Genomic DNA, 20,506 nt, shown 5'->3' with positions numbered 1-20,506 from the left:
ATGACCTATGAACACAACACGCTGGTCAAATTACAAGAATTATAAGTAGCCTTGACATCTGTGCCGTCATATCAAAACTCATCTATCATCTGCTCTATTCGTTGATGTCAGTGCTACACAGAACAAACCGTTTTCCCGACTCCTCCCGTGCTAACTGTTGTGGTGCTATCTTTCTCTAACGCCAACTCTTCTATTCATGCTTTAATCGACTGAAGTGGTTTTCACATTTTCTTTCAATTAAACCACTTAAAACATTTCCGTCTTACTTCAAAGTGTGCCGAGTATTTCCTTCTCTACTTTAAAACAAACTTTTAACACAAAAACTAATTTTTGAAACTAAAAACTGTCAACACATTGGTATCTGTTTACACATAAGGCTAATGTAGAAGTCCCACATTTTACTGCAGTGTTCTCAACTATTGACAAACTTTAGGCTCTATTAAAGAAATTCAGAACTGTGTATGTATCACCTAATGTAATTTTTCATAAAGGGGATTCTTTTATCTTTCTTTTTACAACATACTGGTGTCATCTGCTAAATTCTGAGTAAGATTGAAAAAGATGATTTGTTTTGTTAGCACACAACAACCAAACATCCCAGGAGGCTTTGACAGCTCTTACATGCAATGCATATTTTTTGTTGAATGCTAACAAAATAATAATTTTATTTTACACTTCTTCATCTAGCCAGTGCTGTAGTAGATTAGAATAATATAAAATATTACCAGCTTAGCTTTTTTTATTCGAATTAGGAAAAGATGCTGCTATCAAACATCAGGTATGTAATCTTCAAATTCATTGAGCTTCCTGTTTTTAATAAAACTTATGAAATACAGAATTTAAACATTAAAAAACATACATAATGTGGGACTTCTGCAACAAGTGCTGCTGTATACTTTAGGCCTCAACACCGTTCACTCCCAATCTAGGCTATGTAACTATCCCGGGGGAGCCCACCGATGTGCACGCATCCGAGATTTTCAAATCATATGTCGTGCTGAGCTGGAAGCCTCCCAGCCCTCGTGGCCGAGCTCCGCTGTGGTACGTCATCGAGAAGGTGTGTGTCGCCTCACCTTTGGCCATCCATTTCCATCGGTCTAGCCAACTGTTAAGCTCTGTTCTGTAATGACAAGAAGAAGAAGACATTAACCTCTGAAACTCAGGGTTTTCAGTGTCCCCTTAAGATTATTTGGATGAAAATACTGCCACACTGCATGACAGCAACACATGCATTTCTCCTTGTCCCACCCTGTTCAGTGAAGTTAGATGTTAAATATGAATAAATATTTTTTGTTTACAGCTGTAACATTTTATCAAATATAAATATTAAAGATTTCTTATGCATCCTGATACATTAAACTTTTTAAGATCTCCATTAGAAAAAGATTTACTGGTGAGTCCGCCACAGATTCAGAGGTTACATGTGTTTTTTTATTCTTGTGTAATAATCTAAGAGAATGACCATGAAAGCACAAAAAGCTCACCGTGTGTCACTTGCCTTGTTGGGGCTCCACTTGTTTGCAGTCATCTAAATATGTCCCAAGAAAAGAATAAAATCCATATTAAGGTCACATGTATAATTTTACATGAATAATTAAACATTATGCTAGAAATATTGATAAAAAGGTAAGTGCTGACAAAAATGCTAAATTTCTTATATAGTGTATTGTTTAACCCTTATTTATGTTTTTTTTTTATAGCTTTTTTATTTTTAATTTTTAATTTTAATTTAAGCCCAGTCATTACATTCTGTGTAACCTAATGGTGATCACACCTTTGACCATTTTGTCACACACATACTTTGAAATTTTAGATTATATTATATATATTATATTAATGATTTAGCTATTGTAGTCTGGGCATGGCCAAAATAAAACCACACTGAGCCCCAACTTTGCAAAAACACATGATGTTCTCCCTGAAAGTTCAGTATGTGTTTGTGCTACATTGATGAGGTTGTCGCAGATGGCTGTACCTTCTCATGTCCCCCCTCCCCGACTCTCCCACAGTGCTTAGCAGGCACTGGAGCATGGCAGCGGATCAACACAGCAGTCAAACTGCACTCGCCTCGTTACCCGGTTTTTGATTTGCAAGACGGGCAAAAGTACCAGTTCAGAGTGTATTCGGTCAACATGTACGGTTCCAGCGAGGCCTCCGTGCCCTCTGAGCCCATCCAAAAGGTCGATGAGGATGGTAAGGGCTGGGATCAGTGCACAGACTTTCAGACACAGTGTCATATGTACAGCACAACGCACACAAACATTGCCTCGTCTTTTTTTCTATTCTATTATTATTTATTACCAATAAGTCACATTTTTAACAAATATTCAGTATATTTAAATGTTACACTCCCTAATGTTTTATAGTGTCCAATGATGCCCCCCACATCCCACATTTTTTTATGAACTGTGATGACGGTCAAAACCGGCATATATCAGGAGTCTTAAAGGGTCTTGAGGGAAAGCATTTTTATGTTCTCCCTCTTGCGTCAGCACTATAATATACATGTAATAGACAAAAATGACTTGTCCAAAGTGTGTAACATAGATTTTATAGAAAAAGACAGACAGAGTGACAAAGAGAGCACTTGAATTAACATTCAAGCTAATAAAGCAAATTTGAATTAAGATAGACAGAGAGTGTTAATATAAAAATGCATCTGCAAACAAAAACACATGAAATGTTCAAATTGACCTTTTGTAAAAAGAGAATCATTGTATGTTCCAGGGACTGAGTTGCCAATTGGTATGTACAGTTTAATGAAAACACCTTCAAAAGCACTATTTCCCACTGATGTAACGTCACAAATTAATTCACTCTCCCACTGTGTGTGTGTGTGTTGTCTAACCATGAGTGATGGACAAGCCTCAATCAGTTCGTCTGTGTGAGTTTAGTGTTTTTAACCCTTTAAAACACTAAAGTCATACAGTAACACAACTCCTGTGTTCTGTGAGGTAAAAGTGTTGTTTTTCTTTAAGGGAGTCTGGCGGCTTTGAACAGAGCGTCCGTTTCTGGTTAAACAAAAAATGATCTTACTCTTTTTAAAAATGTCAATGTCTGTAGGGATCCTTTCCATAATGTTAATTATGAGCCAGTCGCAAAAACAAGCACTTTAGTGGACATATTTTGACGATGCCCAATTGCCCCAAGGACTATGCTGCAGCCCTGTGACGCTGCTGCAGACTGCAGACTGCACTCACTCAATATTGGACTAATTTTTAAAAAAAAACGGTGTCAAAGGTTGGACCGGAAACGATTAGAAACATGGGCATTTGAATAAGACCCACACAAGGAGGAGGGTGAGAGGGTATATGAATGAATGTAATGTTGAGCAGACCTAAAGTCACATAAATGTGATTAATGTGGTGACATTAGCAAAAAAAGGACTTTGATGCAAGCAATGCTATTTTGCTAACCTGAATCTTTTGTTTTATTTCAATTGTCTAAGTTGTTAATCAAAATTAAAACTTTTAAAAATATTTTTCGGCTTCTAAAGGGGGGCTTGAAAACGTTTGATAACCACTGCCTAATCAAATTTCAATCACATCCCTCTAATCAAATCCCCTCAAACTTCACATTTTTAAAACAAACCCCACATGTCAGATTTAACCCTGGAGCAAAACCACTTTCACAGATGCACACTCACTCTGTGTTCGTTTACGTCTTATGGCTCACACTGAAAACACCACGAGGAGACACCTTTGAGTAGTGCATGATTTACAAGTGGCAGTCATTTTGACACAAAGTGTGCAGATCAGTAAGTTAAGTTCAGAGATAATCATTAGTATTTCTGTTCTGTGAAAAGCACATGGTTGAGAATGAGCACATTGTTTCCTGAAAGTTTTTCCTGTGATTGACAGCTGATCTGACGCTGTCTGAATCATGCTGATTCGGTAAATGAAGCTCACTTGGTTTTTGGGGGGGGTATATATCTGCATAAAGATGCTCTGGATCCCTTGACTTTAGATGTTGAATGTTGAGATTTGTATTGTTTTACCCTTTCACTATCTACATATAATTTAAAAATGTAAGTCTTAAATTTATTTATTTATTTTTTACAGAAAGGCAAATGACATAAACTTAATTGAAACCATTAATATTAATGATTACATTAACATCATTACTAGTGTAATCATATCTTATTTCCTCCTGAACAGGCGTCCCCTCTGCTCCCGGTCAGGTTGTTGCCACCAGAAACACCAAGTCGTCTGTGTTTGTGCAGTGGGTGGCTCCCAAACATCTGAAAAACCTCATGGGATACTACGTCGACGGCCGTATTGTCGGATCCAAGGAGTGGTTCCCGTGTAACCACAAACCCTTCAAACACACCAGGTAACTGTTTAAAACAAACAGCTGTGATTCAAAAGTCAGAGAGAGGTTTTCTCTTATTTAATTCTTGTTTAAGATAAGACAAGGTTCCTTCATTGATCCCCAGTAAGAGAAATTCCAATTGGCAAATCAGCACAGAGGAATGTAAAAGAAAGTACAATAAAAGTAGAATCAGTAAACATCAGAATTAAGTAAAATATATACACACTATGTACTATTGTATCAAATACTATCAAAGTAGAGTAGTCAGTGGAGATGTTTACTGGTTGAAATTCAATGGTGCTGTTCTCTAATCTAATGCTGGAGTGATTTATAATGAAATATCCAGCCTGACAAAGCTTTAATAATCTTTGCAAGTCAGTGGTTTTAGCAAAAAGCACAGTGATTAAATAATACAATTAAAGCAGCTTCTCCCGAGGAGTGCTGAACAAGCTAATACCTTCATCATTCATTTTTAGCCAAACCGCTCCAGCTGTAAATGTATTTTTCCCGAAACTGCAACCGTGAATCTTAATGAGCTTTTATAACAGTTCGCTGATCTGTTATGGAGGTTCTTGGACTTGATAAGTTTACAATGCTCTGTGTTTTGGATGGATTTTTTTTGGGACTAATTTGGAGAAATAAAGATCTGTATGACTCACCTTGAAATGTATATTATGTATTAGGATGCAGAGAAATACCATATACAGGGATAAGAGTAACAAAGAAGTTTTACTTTTTGTCACCATTATTAGTCACCAAACATCATTATAAATTTTAAGTTGGTCTGAATAACAGCAACAACTTTTAATTGCATGTAATTTAAGTGAACACGAAATGTGTGTGATTCTCAGGTTTGTGGTCCACGGTCTGATCCCGGGGGAGACCTACGTGTTTCGTGTCCAAGCCGTCAACGTCTTTGGGCTCAGTGAAGAGTCTCAGGAGTCCTCTCCCATCTCTGTGGAGCCAGCTCTCGGTAAGAGCAACAACACATTAAAATAATAACATATATACAATAATATAATATATAATAATAATATAATAAACTCTGTTCATATAGCCCTCAAGCTATAAAAGTGCTTTCAAATGCTACTAAAGGATTCTGACAGTATCACATGACACATGATCAAAGCTGGTGTTCAGTGTGGCTCATTTCATTATTCTATACAGGCAAGGGGGTGGAATATGGTATGTATAAAATAGTCGTGGCATTTTTTTCCCACCTGACTTACCCACTGCTCCCACTTTGTCCACTTTGACTCACTTTGGATTATGTGTTTTAATCACAGAACTGCATATTCTGAAAGTCACAACACACAGCAGTAACAAAATGCACTGTTTAATGCCAGAAAGTTCACAAAATCTGTACCATATACAACTACTGAACAGTTATTCAGTACATGTGCTAAAAGCCTTCTGTTAGATGTGTTTTTGAACACATAAATAAGGAGTCTGTTAAGTATTTAAAATATATATTAAACATAAAATATGTGATTTAGCATCTCCCAGCGCTCCCTACGGCATCACCATGCTGAGCTGCGACGGCTCCTCCATGACTTTGGCCTGGAAGAGTCCCAAACACTGCGGTGGCTCCAAGGTCAACGCTTACTACGTCGACAAGCGGGATGCAGACACTTTGTTGTGGAAGGAGGTCAACCTGGCAGCCGTCACGGAGAGGATCTGCACCGTGAGTGGCATCGATCAGACATAAATCATACAAAATAAAATAATAGACGTGTTGGAATCTCTTAACTGAAACTTTGGATAAAAAAGCGTAAAGCTTCCGTAAGAAACCTTCTGATTGTAAGGCATTTTTCCATGTAATCAGAAAAACTCACCAGAGATAAAGTAGCATCCATCACAGGCCTTTAGATTCGTATACACGCAGTTATTCAGTAAATCTAATAATCACGTCACACCGCTCTGTTACTTCAGGTTGACAATCTGACGGAGGGAACCTTCTACGAGTTCAAGGTCCAGGCCGGTAACCTGGCAGGTGTTGGTGTGCCCTCGGCTCCCAGCACCCCAATGAAGTGTGAAGCGTGGACTATGGATGAGCCAGGTAGGAGAACCATCACCGCTTCTCAAATAAAACAATACTGACAGCTTTCTGTACTAACAGTGGTGGATGAAGTATTCAGATCCTTTACTTGAGTAAAAATACTAATACCACACTGTAAAAGTACTCTATTAGAAATAAAAGTTCTGCATTGAAAATATTATTAAAGTATATAAGTATAATCAGGATAATGTAATTAAAGTATTAAAAGTAAAAGTACTCAGTGCAGTAATATTTCCCCTTTATCATGAGGTTATTTTACTCAAGCATTCATGTAAAAGCAGGATTTTACTGTTGTAGTTGTTGAGGTGGAGCTCATTTTGAACTATTATGTATCGGACTGCTACTAATAATTATTTTCAATATGAATTCATCTGCTAATTATTTTCTTCAGTAATCAACTGACTGATTGTAAATATTCAAAAAGAATTGTGAGAAATGGCGTCACAGTTACCCAGAACCCAAAGTGACACCTTTACACCTTTGCTTGTTTTGTCCATCCAACAGTCCAAACCTCAACATTATTAACACGAAATTCAAGTTATTAAAATAATGAATTTGTTAAGCTAAAAACATAAAAATGTTTTCACATGAAAATAACTTAAACGTTGCCAATTAATTTTCTGTCAACCAACTAATTGTTGCAGCTGTACTATTAAACTCTTGGATAGTTTAATTTATAACAAAACATCATATTGTTTACAAACTATTTGCATGTTTTGTGAGTAAAAATCTTAATTTGTAAAGTAACTGAAGCTGTCAGATAAATGTATTGAAGTAAAAAGTACAATAACTCCCACTGAGATATAGTGGAGTAGAAGTAGAAAGTGGCGTGAAAAGATGAAAAGTACAACTACCTCAAATTTTTTCATGCTTGAGTAAATGTACTTAGTTATTGTCCACCACTGCTTACTAACGAATGATAAGTGTGTGAATTGGATCTAAGTTAGATACTGCGTGTCTGTTGGGTGTGCCTGTTTAAGTGAGAATAAATAAGTTTTTTACTTTGGCAAAAAGAAACATGCACCACAGTGGCTCTTATTTTGCTGAACAAATATAACATTGAGTGCTTTTTTGGCGTCTTCTTGTCAATCCAATGCCCCCGAAATTACTGAGGTTGTTATATGTGTAATAATTAAAGTTCATAGGTATATTTTATATGCAGGGGGTTGATGAGGTTATTGCCAATAACAATTGTATAACATTTCTGGTGCTCAAAGGATTTAAAGTCAACAGTATGCACCTCCTTTTATACAGTTTCATTCAGAAACTAAACCAGAACATGTGATTTTCCAGTGAACTTACAGAAAGAGCCATTTATTCTTAGATGGCATTTTAATTTCCCTTTGAGTTCATACAAAGGCTTTGAAAAGATTTTAGATGCAGGTTTATACAAATGTATCAACCTTCAACTGAAGTCAGAACAAGGATGTACACGCAATGTACCTTTGAGCATGACTAACCTATAACCACAGAACTCCAAGGCAGACTTCTTCCTGCTTATGTTTTATTATTTTTTATGTATTACTTACCTCCAGGTCCAGCCTATGACCTGAGCTTCAGTGAGGTCAGAGGTCACTCCCTGGTCATCCTGTGGAAGGCTCCAGTCTACACTGGAGCAAGTGCAGTCACTGGATATTTTGTGGACATGGCCAAGAAGGGGTCATCAGAGTTTGTTACTCTGAATCAGGAAGCTGTGAGCCACCGTTATCTGCAGGTAGGCTGTCCAACTAGAAATTATGCTGTTTGGCCTTCCAAAGGATTTCCAACAAATTCAAAACGTAACTTTATCAATATTCTTCTTCTACGTACTGTGTGCAGAGATATCTACTGAAGTTAGCATGCTAAGTATCTAGCCTTGGCAGTCCTGTGTCATAATACCAGTTTGCACCTTGAAAGGCAGTGATCTGACACAGCTCAGGGCCCCACTCGCTAGTTTCAGCTGAGAGATGTGTGCAAACAGCGAGTTTCCCATGTTACACAAGCTCTCATGCCTTTTTTTAGTTTAATAAACTAGAATTGCCTTGTTAGCTCATCGTAAAACACACTTCAGTGGAACAAAGTAAAACTCACCAAAACCACCCTTAGTCTAGTCATCTTTAGGTTAGTCTTTCCGCTGTTCCAACAATCACTAACTCGAAATGTGGTTGAAATCTATACCCTTAATTTACAAGTTAGATGTGAAATTATTCTGGCTCTACACACTACCAGACCTCCCTCTCACTCCTCTCCCGTGTCTTGTGTTGTCAGAGTCATGGGTGGAGCTACCGTAAATTACTGTGGTACTGTCAGCTAATAAGACCACTGAGTTAAACAAGTTAACAGCAGTTAGCAGCAGTTCTAACCTGAATTGTGATATGCTGCCTCCTATGTTTTTGGAATATGAATTGGACTGGTGAGACTAGTCTCAATTCAAAGACACTCACAAAGGAGTTTTGATAGCAATGAAAACAATAAAGACATATTTAAAAGTTTGAAGATGAGTTTAGGTTTCGATCTGTAATAGTTACATGTAAAGATGTTTCCATGGTTTCCGGCAGGTGACTGGTCTGGAGGAAGGTGAAACCTACGTGTTCAGAGTTCGTGCTGTCAATGCAAGTGGTGTCGGAAAACCTTCCCAGTTGTCTGAGCCAGTCTGTGCCAAAGCTCTTCCAGGTAACAACAACTTAACACTGTTGACTGCCAGCTGTGCTGGATTTATTCAAATCTTTAAACCTGCTCACATGTCAGTGGATGTGTTGTGTCACATGACCACCAGCATGATGTTTGTTTGAATTGCAGTTTGGTATTTGGACCATCGTTCCAGCTCTCCAAACACATACAGCAGCACTGAAAAATACAGTATTTTAGCAGATGTAAATACACCTTTACGCCTTTAGGATAATGACAGAAAAATCATGGTTATATTGCACATAAACAAAAAGATGAAAAATGTTCTAGAATCACTGACCCAAAGATTCAGAAACCACACTTTAAACTAGCAGTTTTGGACTAAAATCCTGCCTAAAAAAGATTAATTGTATTTAGTTAATTATGTAAAAATGTAAATACTTTATTACCCATCTTGTAAAGGTACATTGATACATGATTATGTTACAACAGTATTTTCTATTTTTGACTGTTTTCATACAGTCTTACCGTGGCTTCTTCTAAAAGAGAACTTGTGTTGTGTTCATTGGATTTAGAAAATCTATATTTTAAAACACTTTGAAATTCCAAATTATTGTTGCACAAAAACATTTTATGAAAATGAATCACTTCAGGATGCTTTGAAATCAAGGAAACATTTTTAGAAGTCTTTGCAATTGTTGAGAAATCGAGCCATCTGCATGCACAGTACTCTTATATATACCACAACTTGATTTTTAAGTGAATAATGTGAAGATCCTGTATCTTGGCTCAACTAACTGAGGTGCAAAGAAAAGCCAAATTAGTCCACAATATGTCCATGCTGGACATGGACCTGATTATAATATTTAAGACATATTTAAAGGTTTTTCTGTGTAATTTCTCAATGCAGTCATTACATTTTCACATTCACAGGCACCAAGGAGATTGAGGCTGGCGTGGACGAGGAGACCGGAGACGTCTTCCTGTCTTTTGAGGCCTGTGAGATCTGTGAGACGTCCAAGTTTGTGTGGTCCAAGAACTACAAAGCGATCGGCGACTGCCCCAGGGTCGCCGTCACAACAAAGGGCAGAACGTAAGCTCGCTGTAGTCCTCAACACGTCACTGAGGCTTAGGCAGAACTCTCTTCGGTTGTTGTAGAAGGAACGACATCTTTACAGAATGAAACGGTCTACTGCACAGACGCATTTATAGATCCAGCAGAGCAAACAGTGTTTCCACCCAAAGGCTTTGTCAGTGTGTCCTCGCAGTCACACTCACAATGATTTCTCTGTTTCCTGTTTTCAGTGTTCACATTTAAATATAAGAAGTCATAAGTTGAAGACAGGAGACCTTGTTTGCTCCCAAGTGATGTTTAACATCTCAACGACAGATTCTTTGTTTAGATCAGTAAAAGGTGTGCAGGGTTTCACAATCAACAAAAATCTGTCAAAGTTATGGAATTTGATTATTCCAAGACCTGAAAAATATCATTAAAGTTTGAGAAAGTTACAGCAAATTAAATGAGGCTTATTAATTTACTGCAAAGATGCAATTCACAAAAATGGGTTTTATTTCACAGTTTCTAATGATTTTCTAATCATTTCTAAAAGGTTTCTTCAAAAAATATTTGATGCGAATTACTGGAAAAATAGAGCTAAAGTTCTGAGAGTTAGTTAGTAGTTAGTTAGTTAGTTCAGTACTTAGTAGTTTCTCAGATTTTCTCCTATAAGGTGGGTGGCTATAATTGTGTTGACCTTATTGGACATTTAACAGTTGCTATGTTTGTTTCTCAGCTCAAGACTGACTTTCACCAACCCTGATAAAGACGATTTGGGCAAATATTCTCTGGTCGTCACTGACACCGATGGAGTCTCTGGCAGCCACACTCTGACCGAGGACGGTAGGTCATGTTGTTCTTTTAGTCCTTCTTGTTAGGCTTTGGTGTGATGGCTTGTTTGTTGCTCATGTTTGTTTTCTTGAATCTGTTCTGCAGCCCTGAACACCATGCTGGAGCTCAGCTATGCCATCAGACATCCAAGTAAGTATTGGGCATCAGCAGCAGGGACCTCCTGTATCAATTAAATTACTATTATTTCCTGAGGATCTAATCATTGTGTGTGTTTCTGTGCAGTTGTTCCTCTGAAACACGGTCTGAACTATGAGATTTTGGAGAAGGGTCACGTGCGTTTCTGGCTGCAGGCCGTCAAACTGTCGCCGTCTGTATCCTACAGGTTTATCGTTAACGACAAGGAGGTCACCAGTGGGGAGGTAAAGCTTTTTCAACAATCATTAAACTGACTAAGTTTCAGAGTCAAAATGTAATTATATACTAAACTGATGTGGACACAGGAACACAAAGGATTTGGGCCCAAACGCAGACACAGATGCAGAACTGGATCAGTTTTAAGGTTTTAATAATAAAACAAGGTGTAGAAAAAAAGAAGTAAGCACTCCAGCAACAGAAAACAAATCCAGACGAGCACACACAACAAATCCAAAATCCACATGGACTCCAAAATATGGCCAAAACATAGAAAAACACTGAAGAGACAGATGAAACACTTGACAAGTCTACAAAGACTAACTGGCAAAAGATAAGGGAAGCACGCGGATAACAAGACACAGGTGTAACTAATAAGGTCAAGGAAGCCAATCAAACAAGTGGGAAAACACACACAAACGCAGGAAGTAAAGTGCACAAGACACATGAGGAAGGATACTTTCTAACTAAAACAGGAAATAACAAAAATGCAAACCCAGAACAATGACAATGGCCACTTTTATGACATCCGTGAGGGGAGCAGTGGTGTGTGGTGCCTTTCCTGCTCTGTATCTCCTCAGGTTCATATCCCAGCTTTGTTTGAGTTGTGTGATAAACTCGATCATCGAAACAAGATCATCTGACCCAGTTAGGTTGTTGACAGTGAAATCAAACAAACACAGCGGCATCGTACCTGTCAAACAGGTGGCTCTAATGTCACTTTTAACCCTTAGGTTTCCTTCAGATGAAATGCCTTATGGTGATTTCATGACTCCTAAATAGAAAAGCACTTATGATCCACTGTATGTATTTGAATATTTAGCTTTTCTGTTATTTGTTCTTTCAACTTTTTTTTCTGCCATGGATATATACAAATGTAAAATGTAAAACAAACGATTGCCACATTATTAAAATTTAAAACACAGGACTGCAACCCGAAAATTCCAAAAAGTGACTAATAAGGCCAAAACTAACTAAATGTAAATTATTAATGGTTTGTGAGGCTGTTACAGGTTTATTTACACAAGTAATGCTTGTAAAGTGGATACTTAAACCGATTTATACTTTCATTTACAATCAGTCAGTTGAGAAACGTGCACATACATGCCATACAGAATAAATCTGTAAACTATTTCAATCTAGTTAAAAATGACTGATGTTGTACAATAGGTTTCTGAAATAAGATCTGACTTGAGCTTGAGTTTAACATTATGATAGCGGTAGAAACCAGGAATAAATAAACACGCTCAGATTAGAATATGAATACTTGGTGAAATCTAAATGTTTTTCTTGTTCTCCTCTCAGGGACAAAAGATCAGCCACGACGTGGCAACAGGAATCATCCAGATGACGGTGGATCATTTCACCAGAGCCAACGAGGGAACTTACACGGTCCAGATCCACGACGGCAAGGCCAAAACCCAGAGCTCCCTGGTCCTGGTGGGAGATGGTGAGGCTTTCTTCACCCTCACATAACGGTCATTAGATGGTGCTCATGCTGATTGATCATTTTAAACAAGTACAATGTGATTTATCAGATAAATGTCATGTACAGGACTGTATATTCAGGGATGCAAAAGTTTTTCAAGATAACAAGTAACAGCATTAAACATTTCATTTGTACAGTATTACCTTGAAACGAAATGTTTGGAAGATAATAGAGTATTTTATTTGATATATTATTTTTATTATATTAAATTATATTATTAATACTTTTTAGTTGCTGTCTTTAAATGTGTTTCCCCAGTATTCCTCTATGTTTTTGGCCCCTTATTATCCTGTTACATACATTTCAGTCTAATATTACCCAGATATATTCATTGTTAATAATACCAGGCTATTCCCTTGTTATAACTTTTGTAATTATATGGTATTACTTAATTATTACCTCTTTTAACTATTACCCCACTATTACCACATAATTAGCAAGTTGTACTGTGAAATGCCACCAAAAATGTTCATTTTGTACAATGTACATTTTAATATTTAATTATTTAATTATTATGTCAATACATTAACATCATGCATATAACTTGATGGTGTAAATGCCACTCCTGTGCTTTTTCAGTCGGAGGAAAGTAAAAAAATCTTGGGGCAGAAACAAAATACTTAAATAATCTGGGATTTAAACTGTCAAATTGAACAATATTTAATGTTAGTTATCAGATGACATTTTTGTTGTATCGTTAAAAGTATCGTAACACTAAATGCTGAACATGATCCACATTTGTTGATCGTGAATCCGTTGTGTTTTTCTGATTCAGTGTTCAAAGCTGCTCTGAAGGAGGCCGAGTTTCAGAGGAAAGAGCACATCAGGAAGCAAGGTACCAGCACACATAATGACCAGGAAACACTCACCGTTATGTAGTAAATATGTCTTACACAAACAAAAGCTCCTGGGGTACGCACTGCTAATCAGAGGTAATTGTGTGTCTAAGTGAGTGTAACTTCCTCCAAAGAGGTTACAGTATATTTCTCATGTCTCATTTGTTTGCTTGTTAGCAGAATAGCTCAAAAAACTTAACATATATCAATGAGATCTGGTGTAAAATTAAGCCACAAAGGGACCAGTGGTCTATTTTTGGTCTGTAGGAAAAAATTATATGTTAACATTATGAAACAATCTGGCCTTATCAATTTTGTGTATTTTAATGCAGAGCCAAATGCATGTTAGAAATGTCTAAATATTTATATGCTTTCAAAGAACACATTTAGGATTGTACAGCCTTGGCAAAGGTTTATCCTCTCTCAGTGCTAACCTTTTTTTATTTCATTCATTGTTTCTCTTTATGTTCATAGGACTGATAATATCCTAATTTACGTGATCCCACTTTGTCGTTGTAGGTCCACATTTCGCTGAGTATCTGTATTTCACTGTCACTGAGGATTGCACTGTTATGCTCGCCTGCAAGGTAATGTTTTAATCACTCACTTGTCACCTTTCTTATGACTTGGCTTTATTTTTCTCTCAATAAAACTAATCCTTGTTTGTTTTGCGTGTAAGGTTGCCAATGTGAAGAAGGAGACAACTTTCCATTGGTACAAAGAGGATGATGAGATTGTTCCAGAAACTCCTCCTAATGTCATGTCTGGAGCCTGCGCTCTTCCCATCCCTCTGGTAACTACTGCAGCATCGACACCAAAATCATCCATGTGGCGCTGGGAGCTTGTTGACAAACACGCTTATTGTCTCACACACACAACTTAATGTAAATATTCTTGTAATCAAAAGACAAAGCAATAATCTAACTCTGAGCCCGCATTTAGCATAAGGTACAGGTGATTATGAAATTAAAACAGTAAATATTCTGATGTTAAAAGTTGATTCACTCTCTGAAGCAGTCGTGTCAAGGAGAATCTTCTCAAAATGTGAAGACATAATAATTAAGTACTGTTTTGAACTGGCAGGTACTCGTTTCTCTGTATCTTGGAGTAGTAAATGCTGGAGCTAAAGTCAACAGATGAGGCATGTTTGTTCACCTGAAACTGTTTAAAAAACTAAACTCTTAAGTTAACATATATCACCGTTGCAGCACATGAATTAAGACAACTATAAAAAGCATGATTAACTTCTGTCTCAATATTTTGTTTACCTTGGAGCACAAAAAACAAGACTCATAGCTTCATTACAATTACGTAACCACAATGTGATGTGTCTTGTTAATTTTCTAAAAGGTTTATAATTATCTTACACTAGTTTGTATGTGTCTAAATTTGCATGTTACAGCCTTTAATTGATGCGATAATCCTTGTTTTTCCAGTTCTCCAGAAAAGATCATGGTGTTTACAAGGCCACGCTCAGTGACGACAGAGGAAAGGACACATCTGTGTTTGACATTTCAGGCCAAGGTACTGTCTCACTGTTCAGAAGAGGTCACTTACTTTGGTGTTTGTAATAAACGTGTTTTCATGGATTTTGTGTCTCACGTTCTTTGATTTGCAGTGTTTGATGACATCATCAATGCCATCGCCAAGATTGCTGGTGAGTTTGATCAACTGATTTAAATTTCCTTGTGTTGTTATTGTGTGCAAATGACAGAATGTAATGAATGTGTCCAACTGGCTTGTTAGAGATGCACCATTAAAGCAAAGTCTGTTCTCAGGATTTAACAATGAATGCAGTACTACCACTCTGCTACATGCAGCTGTAACTTGATATAGCCTCAATCACCCTCCCAAAAAATGTGATTTCACCTTTAAACAAATGCTGTAAGCTTTGTGGCCCTCAGGGACTCTTTGGATACCTATTTGAAAATCCATCAGTAAAGCTGTGTGACCAGGTACGAAATGGCTTCTTGTGCTTGGCAAAAAACATTGAAAAATCACTGGAAAGGGAAAGGCAGCATCTCCCCAGATTGAACTGCAAGCACAAAATTACTTCGAGCTAATGCGTTTTAACCTGAAAACCTGAAGAAATTACAAAATCATTTCAACACACCGGCAAAACACTACATGTTTAACATGTTCAACGTTTTTATTTGCGGAAAACATCAGATTTTCTCGACTGTGTGTTCATGTGTGTTTGTTGCCGTCAGGTGCATCTGCCTCTGAGCTGGTGCTGCAGTGTACACCAGAGGGCATCAGACTGCAGTGCTACATGAGCTACTACACAGAAGAGATGAAGACTGTCTGGAAACACAAGTACAGTTCTATAAAAATCTTTATTTGACGCCACCTAGCACATTACAAGTTTACAGGAGTTAAACATTTACTTTTACAGCTGTAACCACATTTTGCCAGCTGGCTTGCTCTGGCTTTTTGTGTAAACCTGCCATTTATTACACGCCAAAGGTTAGTTTGTGAGCGTGCCCAAGGGTGCCAAATATCAGTGTCACTAACCTTCAAAAACACAGTACATCTTTATGGATAAAACTTCTTTCATCTATAAACACAGCATATTCCAAAACAGATCATTAGAGATATCAACCACTGTTTTAAGCTGATTATAACGTAGTCACCAGGCTTGTGTCCACCAATAGCGTCCAACACATATTCAGCTTCTCCTGCATTAACAATGGCAGTTACAACAAACACACTGTGCTTGATGGTACGGTACTGTACCCCGTGCACTCCCTCAGACTTTGTACAGACACAGTATTTCACACAGCTAATAAACACTGAATCACACTGGACCAAAAATGTTAATGGATGTCTTCGTTCTAGCTACTCACCAATTGGTCGCATCAGAGCAGGTGTTTTCTGTCAGCTATCAAAAATATCTCATTTGATTTATTATTTAATTGTTTTGTTAAGGAAATGCAATGCTTTCTAAGTAAGTTACAGTGATAAGCGTTTCCTGAGAAATACTCTCTTCTGCATTCATATCCCTCTACACACCTTTGACAAGGAACAATGGACCTCTAGTGGTGTCAACACTCTCTATTCTACTCAGATATTTTTCTAGATAAGGTAGAAATCCCTCGTCAGTCAGTTTTTAGTTGTTGTGGTTATGGCAGCACTGTGGAAATGTCAGTCTCTGATCTCACATTATCAGTGTGAATGGAGAACTGACTCGTGTGACCTGTGACCCTGCAGGGACAGTAAGATTGCTTCCTCTGAGAAAATGAGGATTGGCGGCGCAGCTGAGATGGCCTGGATGCAGATCTGTGATCCGTCTGACAAGGAGAAGGGTCACTACTCCATCGAGATCTCAGACGGCGAGCAGACCCACACCAGAACATTTGACCTCTCCGGACAAGGTTTTACATCTGTCTTAACATCTGTGACACTTTTATCTGTACTCACTTTATTACATTTATAACATGTAATGATAATGATTTATTTAAGATTTTTTTTTTTTTCATCCTATGTTTTCATCTCAGTTTCTAAATTGTTTTTATGATTTCAGAATCATTTAAGCATGCATTTGTATATCTTTTTCTTTAAATTTTCTTGTCTCTTAGTTACTGTAAAACTGTGGCATTATTTGTCTTTTTGCAGCATACACTGATGCCTATGAGGAGTACTTAAGACTTAAGTAAGTTATTTGGCAGCACAATAGTTTGGGAACATGTTTTTTTAAATTGTATTCAGATTGAATTAATCATTCCAACCTTAATTTATCTTTTAGGGCAGCTGCATTTGCTGAGAAGAGTGAGTATATTGTGATTTATTACACTGACACAGTTAGCAAGATATTGTTCATTTGTAATTATTACTTCAGCCGCATGAGATTTTTGTTAAGGGGAAATTGACCTATTTACGATTCTTTAAATGTAATAGATCAAGCTATGATGACTTTTTTAAAGATCCCTCAAGCTACGTCCTTTGTTTTTAAGGCAAAATACAAATTAATGTTTCATCTGTTCAGTTCAAAGACTTATAGGATTACATTCTTCCTCATTATTTACAGTACAGTCAGTACAGAAGTAAAATACATTTTGTTGTCTCTCCTCAGACCGTGGCAGAGTGGTTGGTGGTCTGCCTGACGTGGTCACTATCATGGAACAGAAGGTGAGGATTTCTCAAACTGTGCACTCAAATGAAACATGGAGATAGAAATCAACATATGTCCTGTAAATAATATGTAAGACGACATTGTTCTACGTTTGTTCTACGTTCTACGCATTTTATTTACATCATTAGCAAGTAATAAAAAGGGCGGCAAGGAGCTGTACTGCCCTAGCAGCATTCCTGTATGAAGCAAGTGCTGGAACAAAATGTAAAATTAAGATCTTCAACCTGACACTTACTTTTGTTTTCATGAAACAAAATATTCACAAGAGGTGGAATGTCTTTTTGTGAGAGTAGATGGATGCTTTTTCCAGAGGTTTAAACCACCAACTAAGTCTTCATCAACAGATGGTTTGCTCCGTTGTCATTCACCTGCTGACGCGCCACGTCAAAAGCTTTCATGATTTCATCCATGGCTGTTTTAGGACTTCTTGTCTGGATTGATTGAAAAATGATTAACACAATAGTTTGTTCTTTATCTGGACACTAGTAGTCTGACTAAAAAACCTCAAGGTCCACGTATTACATTGTTCCACAAATATATAACCTTTCTGATCATTTCTTGAATGATTTGAGCGTCATTCATTACATTGATTCTCAAATTATTTTATTTTTATCTTCTTTTAAAGGCTTAAATGCATAGAATTAGTAGTTAGTATTTTAGTTTGAAAAATAAACCTTTCTGTGGCAGAAATATATTGTTTCAGCTTTGCTATCCTGTTAAACATCTTGCGACTCCTCAGATTTATGTAACGACCTCTTGAGGGGGTCCCAATGCCCAGGTTGGGAACCAGTGTTGTAGGGATAAGTGGGATTGTTTTTGGTAGTATTTTAACAAACCTTTTAAAAATCCCTTTTTTAATAAATGTTGACTTCTCTCGACTCTCTCCAGTCTCTGAGCCTGACCTGCACCGTGTGGGGCGAGCCGACCCCTGAGGTCACCTGGTTCAAGAACGAGCAGGAAGTCGCCTCCACCGAGCACACGAAGGTTACGTTTGACGGCGGCAAGTTTGCCAGCCTCGTCATCAACAAAGTCACCCCTGAAGACTCTGGCAAGTACAGCATCAACGTGCGGAACAAGTACGGCGGCGAGTTCGTCGAGATCACCGTGAGCGTCTACAAGCACGGCGAGCAGCTCCCCGAGCCCAAACTGGGACACCCCAAAACACCTGCAGCTACGCCTGTACCACCAAAGTCCCCAGCTCCTCCGCCCAAGACCCCAACCCCCACCCCTTCTAAGGCTCAGACCCCAGCATCCATGAAAAGCCCAACTCCAGCCTCTACCCCTGCTTCCACCCCTGTCCCCAAATCTCCAACCCCGACCCCAAAGTCTCCAACCCCAACTCCATCTCGCGGCATGAAGTCGCCCACTCCACCCAGATTCATGAAGTCTCCAACCCCACCAAGGAAGTAAACGGTGGTGTTCACATCTGAGGAGGAAATGTTTGCTCTTAGCAAAGCTGATTTATAGCATGAGTGTGAAACCTTGAGCTGTTACTTTAAAGTTTATGTAGACGTAGTCACCATTAAAAGTCCCAGATCCTGAACTTATGGACTACCAATTACAAAGAATGAGCTTTTGCTTTATTTGAAGGTTTTTGGAGTTCACTAACATTTCTGAGAACTAGTTGCAAGATATATAAAGAAAAAATCTACAAACAAGGGTATAACTTACAGTTAGTAGTAGTCCTTTTCAGTCATTTCATGTCATTCAACTGGTCACTGTGCTTTTGACACCAGTGGGGAAAAAGCAAAAACTATGAAAAAGAAAAAGACCAGGTTAGATGTTTATGTTCAGTGTTTTAAAAGCTGCACCTTCCACTATGCAATTTTGGTGGAATGCCTGTACACATTTGTTTCAGGATATTTCCCTTTCATGACATCTTGGATCATATTTACGCAGTTTCACTTCTATCCGTGACATCACTAAAAAAACAAACATGAGCAGTCAGACGATTGGACGGATTCTAAACAAACCTCCAGGTTAGACCAACTTATTTGGAAGAGTGAATGAAGGCAAACTGTAACTGCCCGTTGTGAACGTCCCCCACAATTCGAAGTCTGACTTTCTGGTTTAACTTTGACCAACTTCTTGTAGTTGTGTGTACAAAGTTTCCTGTACAATGAGGGAAAATTACTGACACTTAAAGTGGGATCGCTTTGAGTTTAAGCTCCAATTTAAGTGGTTTTAAGTCTGTTTGTGATTCTTTCGTCGTCTAACTTTATTGTTGCATGTTATCATAACCAGTAAAGATGATGACCAAAACTACACAAATAAGACCAAAGTTGTTATAAACGGGAATTATCCTTTGAGCTGGATGACCTGGGAGTTAGCAGGTACAGAGCTGGGGTTAACACCAGATACCAGATAATGTTTTTGTTTTTTTTCTGGGATGGTCCTCACTTATCAACAGCTACTTTTGTCCCTGGTTGCTTTCCTCGTGTGGAGATCCTTATGAAGCCAGTTAGTGATGCTGTGAATGAAAAGATCCACTTCCTGGCCTGGTCTCTATGCCAGAGAGGTCTATCTGTCTATCTGTGTCTCCCAATGCTTTGTGATGGCAATAAACTTTACCTATCAGCCTACTTCTGGTGTCTTTGTGAGTAATCCTTCCTCGCGTCAGGCATGTCAGATGGCCATGTCTGCTTCCTGCTGCAGCACTGAATAAAGCTTAAAGTAAAAATGTACATATTGAGTTGTATCCAGGCTCAACGGACTTCGCTTCATCTGGATAGGTACACAAACCTGGTCCAACTGCTGCAACTCAGGTGTGCTGAGGGGGGGCGGGACTTGTTACAGTATGGGAGCTGTCAGT

At 38.1% G+C, this 20,506-nt stretch overlaps 1 protein-coding gene across 1 annotated transcript in view; it reads left to right on the top strand.

Annotated features, from left to right (window-relative positions):
- myom2a (myomesin 2a) overlaps positions 1 to 20,254 on the top strand; it is a 30,169-nt gene extending 9,915 nt beyond the window's left edge. The window contains exons 12-35 of the mRNA XM_046028767.1: positions 930 to 1,057; positions 2,010 to 2,193; positions 4,158 to 4,332; positions 5,163 to 5,284; positions 5,808 to 5,995; positions 6,244 to 6,370; positions 7,906 to 8,084; positions 8,908 to 9,022; positions 9,911 to 10,070; positions 10,771 to 10,877; positions 10,971 to 11,015; positions 11,109 to 11,245; positions 12,543 to 12,687; positions 13,502 to 13,561; positions 14,082 to 14,149; positions 14,242 to 14,355; positions 14,999 to 15,086; positions 15,181 to 15,219; positions 15,773 to 15,878; positions 16,773 to 16,936; positions 17,178 to 17,214; positions 17,308 to 17,330; positions 17,635 to 17,690; positions 18,583 to 20,254. Of these exons, the coding sequence (XP_045884723.1) occupies positions 930 to 1,057; positions 2,010 to 2,193; positions 4,158 to 4,332; positions 5,163 to 5,284; positions 5,808 to 5,995; positions 6,244 to 6,370; positions 7,906 to 8,084; positions 8,908 to 9,022; positions 9,911 to 10,070; positions 10,771 to 10,877; positions 10,971 to 11,015; positions 11,109 to 11,245; positions 12,543 to 12,687; positions 13,502 to 13,561; positions 14,082 to 14,149; positions 14,242 to 14,355; positions 14,999 to 15,086; positions 15,181 to 15,219; positions 15,773 to 15,878; positions 16,773 to 16,936; positions 17,178 to 17,214; positions 17,308 to 17,330; positions 17,635 to 17,690; positions 18,583 to 19,104 (3,089 nt within the window). The 3' untranslated portion in view covers positions 19,105 to 20,254. The remainder of the gene's footprint in view (positions 1 to 929; positions 1,058 to 2,009; positions 2,194 to 4,157; positions 4,333 to 5,162; positions 5,285 to 5,807; positions 5,996 to 6,243; positions 6,371 to 7,905; positions 8,085 to 8,907; positions 9,023 to 9,910; positions 10,071 to 10,770; positions 10,878 to 10,970; positions 11,016 to 11,108; positions 11,246 to 12,542; positions 12,688 to 13,501; positions 13,562 to 14,081; positions 14,150 to 14,241; positions 14,356 to 14,998; positions 15,087 to 15,180; positions 15,220 to 15,772; positions 15,879 to 16,772; positions 16,937 to 17,177; positions 17,215 to 17,307; positions 17,331 to 17,634; positions 17,691 to 18,582) is intronic.
- The last annotated feature ends 252 nt before the right edge of the window (positions 20,255 to 20,506 follow it).

This window comes from Micropterus dolomieu, linkage group LG01 (genome assembly GCF_021292245.1).
Source record: "Micropterus dolomieu isolate WLL.071019.BEF.003 ecotype Adirondacks linkage group LG01, ASM2129224v1, whole genome shotgun sequence".
Lineage (NCBI taxonomy): Eukaryota > Metazoa > Chordata > Actinopteri > Centrarchiformes > Centrarchidae > Micropterus > Micropterus dolomieu.
Note: the sequence above shows the minus strand (reverse complement) of the source record. Positions and strands in the feature narration are given on the sequence as shown.